Source organism: Colletes latitarsis, chromosome 5, assembly GCF_051014445.1.
Source record: "Colletes latitarsis isolate SP2378_abdomen chromosome 5, iyColLati1, whole genome shotgun sequence".
Classification (NCBI taxonomy): Eukaryota; Metazoa; Arthropoda; class Insecta; order Hymenoptera; family Colletidae; genus Colletes; species Colletes latitarsis.
Genome location: NC_135138.1, coordinates 21,981,610 through 21,985,737, shown reverse-complemented (window position 1 = coordinate 21,985,737; position 4,128 = coordinate 21,981,610). Strand labels below are relative to the sequence as shown.

The 4,128-nt window shown below is 48.9% G+C and overlaps 2 protein-coding genes across 2 annotated transcripts; one reads left to right on the top strand and one right to left on the bottom strand.

Moving 5' to 3' along the window:
- Positions 1-2,053: 2,053 nt before the first annotated feature.
- Positions 2,054-2,834, bottom strand: LOC143342016 (uncharacterized). Its single transcript, XM_076765498.1, has 3 exons — positions 2,760-2,834; positions 2,208-2,523; positions 2,054-2,142 (listed from the first exon to the last, which is right to left on the bottom strand). The coding sequence occupies exons 1-3, from the start codon at positions 2,769-2,771 to the stop codon at positions 2,054-2,056; spliced, it is 417 nt and encodes a 138-aa protein (XP_076621613.1). The 5' UTR covers positions 2,772-2,834.
- Positions 2,835-3,081: 247 nt separating this feature from the next.
- Positions 3,082-3,603, top strand: LOC143342015 (uncharacterized). The gene has a single exon (XM_076765497.1). The coding sequence runs from the start codon at positions 3,082-3,084 to the stop codon at positions 3,601-3,603; it is 522 nt and encodes a 173-aa protein (XP_076621612.1).
- Positions 3,604-4,128: the final 525 nt, after the last annotated feature.

Sequence of the window (4,128 nt, the reverse complement as noted above, 5' to 3'; positions counted from 1 at the left end):
TAAAGAGACGATATTAGGAAAACTGGGAGCAGAATACGTAGTAAGGGCCATGGTCCCAAGGGTGGAAGTTGAGATTAGGGACCTTGACCCTATATGTGAGGCTCCGGAAGTGATCGAAGGGTTTTGCAATTCTTACGGGATCGTGGAGAAGAGCGGGATAAGGGTAAAGGCACTCAGGGTTACTTACCTGGGTACCCAAATCGCTGTGCTGGAGATACCTGCGGCGTTGGCCCCTAAGGTTGACAAGAACCGAAAGGCCAAGATTGGGTATACCGTGGTGAGGGTGAGTGTGGTACCTAGGGTCCTAAGGTGCTTTAGGTGCCACGCCTTTGGGCACATGAGTTACGGCTGCACGAAGAAAGACGCGGAAAGGTGTCGGAAATGCGGTGAGGATGGACATGGGATGCGGGATTGCGCGAAGGACCCCTGCTGCGTATTGTGCAGGGAAAAGGGGATCCCGGCAGACAGGAGTCGCCATGTGGCAGGGGCGGTTAGCTGCCCACAATTTAGGGAGGCCTTAAGGAGGAATAGGGCAACCGGGGGTAGTTAATACTTACCTTCTTGCGGCTACTTCAGATTAACTTAAACCACTGCAGGCTGGCACAGGACCTGCTCTTAAGGACGGCGGAGGAGCTGAGGGCAGACGTTGTCGCCATAGCGGAACCCTATAGGGTAAGGGCAAACTGGGTCACCGATACCTCCAGCAGGGCGGCGATATGGATCACAGGATTCAATGGAAGGAGACACAAACAGGACAGGATCGACAGAGGGAACGGATTCGTCGCTGTTGAGGTGGAGGGGGAGACGATAGCCAGTTGCTACTACTCCCCCCGCCTCAGCAGCGGCGAATTTGCGGCAGTTCTAGGGGAGCTGGAGGAGGCCAGGAGGATTTGGAACAGGAATCTCGTGGTGATGGGGGACTTTAATGCGAAGTCCCCTGCCTGGGGTGCAAGGACGTTGGATGCTAAGGGCGGCATCCTACTGGCTGCGCTCATCAGGATGGGCCTGGAGGTTGCGGACACGTGTGGCACGCATACATTCGAGAAAGCGGGAAGAATGTCTAAAATAGATATCATTGCCTGTAACAAAAACAAGTTAGAAATACTTACATCGAGCGAAGTCCTCTCAAGATACACGGCGTCAGACCATTTGTACCTGCTACACGTGTTCGCGGGCCGTCGCCGGGTGCGACCGGCGGATCCTGGTGGGTGGAAGGTGTGCACGCTGGACGCACCCAGGATGTTACAGGTGCTGGACATGGAGACCGCGGATCTGGATTTCACGCGGCCGATGGACAGTAGGTCCATCGAAAGGGTTCTCGATGCATTCATTGTAGCATGCGATGCCAGCATGGAGCCCAGAAGGGCGGCCCCCTTTTACAGGGCCACGAAAATCTGGTGGTCTAACGAGATCGCCGAGCTGAGGATGCAAGTAAACGCGTGCCGCAGGCGGTATCAACGGGCGGCGAAGAGGAGGAGCCCTGAGACACCAGCACTCGCTGTGGCCTATAAAAACTGCAGGAAACTGCTGAATAAGGAGATCATTAAAAGCAAGATCAGGGCGTGGCGAGAGCTGTGCGGTTCGGTTGAGAGCGATGTATGGGGACGGCCCTATAAGGCAGTCATGAAGACGGTAAGGCCCAGGAAGGACCCCCCGGAGCTGACCAAAGACAAGATCAGTCAGGTACTGGAAGAGCTGTTCCCAACTACGGCCGGTCCCAGGGAACAGGGCGTTAACCTAGCCTGGCTCGTAGGGGTCGGTAGGAGGTTGGCAACAGATGAAGAGATTCTGGAGGCAGCTAAAAACGTAAAGTTCGCGAAGGCACCCGGACGAGACCTAATACCTGGGGAGACAGTAAAAATAATAGTAGAAAATAGACTGGAACTAGTTAAGAGCCTCCTCAATGGATGTATTGTGCAAGGGACGGTACCAGCGAGATGGAAAGAGCAGAGGTTAGTACTACTGCACAAGGATGGCAGGGACCCCAACCTTGCGTCGGCATATAGGCCCTTATGCCTAATTAGCCACTGGGCTAAATTGTTTGAATGCGTCCTTAGGCAGCGCATATTGGAAGCCCTGGGCCCTGAGGGGTTGTCCAGACGACAGTTTGGGTTCCGTAAGGGATATAGCACCCTGCAGGCGCTGTCAGAAGTACAGAAAATGGCTGAAGAGGCTAAGAAAAAACGAAATTATTGCTTGTTACTCACCTTTGATGTGAAGAATGCATTTAACACGGTCCCATTCCGCTTGATAATAGAGGAAATGACTAGGAGGGGGTTCCCACCCTACCTTGTCAAGATAATCGACGAGTACCTGAAAGGAAGAAAAATTTATTATAAAGTAGATGATACCTGGTGCTGGAGATGGATGGATATGGGTGTTCCGCAGGGATCCGTCATCGGACCGCTTCTTTGGAACATCGCCTATGACGGAGTCCTGAGGGTGAAGCTTCCGAAGGGCTGTGAGAGCATCGGCTTCGCTGACGATCTGGCGTTGGTAGCCATGAGCCCTGACGAGCTGAACCTGAAAAAGAAAACGGAGGTTAGTACAAAAGAGATACTCAAATGGTTTGAGGAGAACGGGCTTAAAATCGCGCCCGAGAAGACGGAACTGATGTTCCTCAACAAGAAGAGGCATAGGGGCCCCGAGTTCGCGATCGACGTCTTACACCAGAGGATCCGTGCAGGGACGGAGGTTAATTGTTTGGGTCTCACGTTCGATAAGAGCCAAATATTCAAGAAGCACATTGAGAACGTGACCAGCAAGGGCATCAAGACGATGGCAGCGCTCGGTAGGATTATGCCGAATGTTGGAGGACCGGGGCATAAGACGAGCCTTCTTTTTTATTACGTCCTGGAATTCATCCTGCTGTACGCGGCGCCAATTTGGGCACGATGGACTAGCGTCGGGGCCAACCTGAAAAGGCTTGAAAGCACGCAGAGTCTAGGATTGATTAGGGTTACCAAGGCGTACCGCACGGTTGCGCAAATCGTCTTACCGGTGATAGCGGGCGTCATTCCGATTGCGCTGAAGATCAAGGAGAGAGGTCGGATCCAGCAGGCAGAAGAGGAGGTAAGGGAGATGCTGGGGGCGGACCATCAGGATCTTCATGCCACCATCCTCGCGGAAAGAAAGAGGGTAAGAGAGGAGACCCTAGAGGAATGGCAGGATGCATGGGATCAGGAAGGAAGGGAGAAACTAACCTATCGTTGGATCCCGAATATTGAGGCATGGCTCAAAAGACCTGTAGGACAGGTGAATTATTATTTGACACAGGCGCTTACAGGACATGGATCCTTTGCCACGTTTAGAAAAAGGATTGGAAAAGCGCAGAGTGAGTTATGCTGGTACGGGTGCGCGGTCGCGGACACGGCAGAGCACACCATCACTCGATGTAAGAAGTGGATAGGACAACGTGAGAGGCTCCGTGAAGAACTACAATTAGAAGAGGAAATTAGTATTGAAGATCTGGGTACCAGGATGATTCAAGGACACGATCAATGGAGTGCGATACTGTCGTTCATTACGGAGATCATGATTGGGAAGGCCGGAACGGAAAGAGAGATGGATAGAGAGGCTAGACGTAGACGTACTAGAACATAGAAACAGAAATAGTAGCAAGAATGGCGGAATGATTTATTTCATTACTGACTGGACACACCCATGTGTACAACTTATCGAATTTATTTAACTGTTTATTATTTATGTATTTAATTATTTATTAGTGGCTTTCTTAAACATTTACTTATTACTTTAATAACTTATTCGTCACTTACTTATTTATTTACTGCGTTTTGCCTCAATATTTATTTACTTATTTACTTATTTATTTATTTACTTATTTATTTATTTATTTATTTACTCACTGTTATTTTATTTATTGTTATTTTACTGACGAGATGGTGACTTTACACGCCTCCCCTATTTATTTTATTTTATTAGTTTGACAGTTATGTTATTTTACTTTTAATATTTTATACTACTTTGTTTTATCTTATTTTATCTTATTTGACAGCGCCATATATTATTATTGTTATTATTTTTATACACTGTTTTATTCTATCATCACATATTTATTTCTATCATTTTCATTGTGCTACAATATCACCTTTACTTTTATCATCTTCA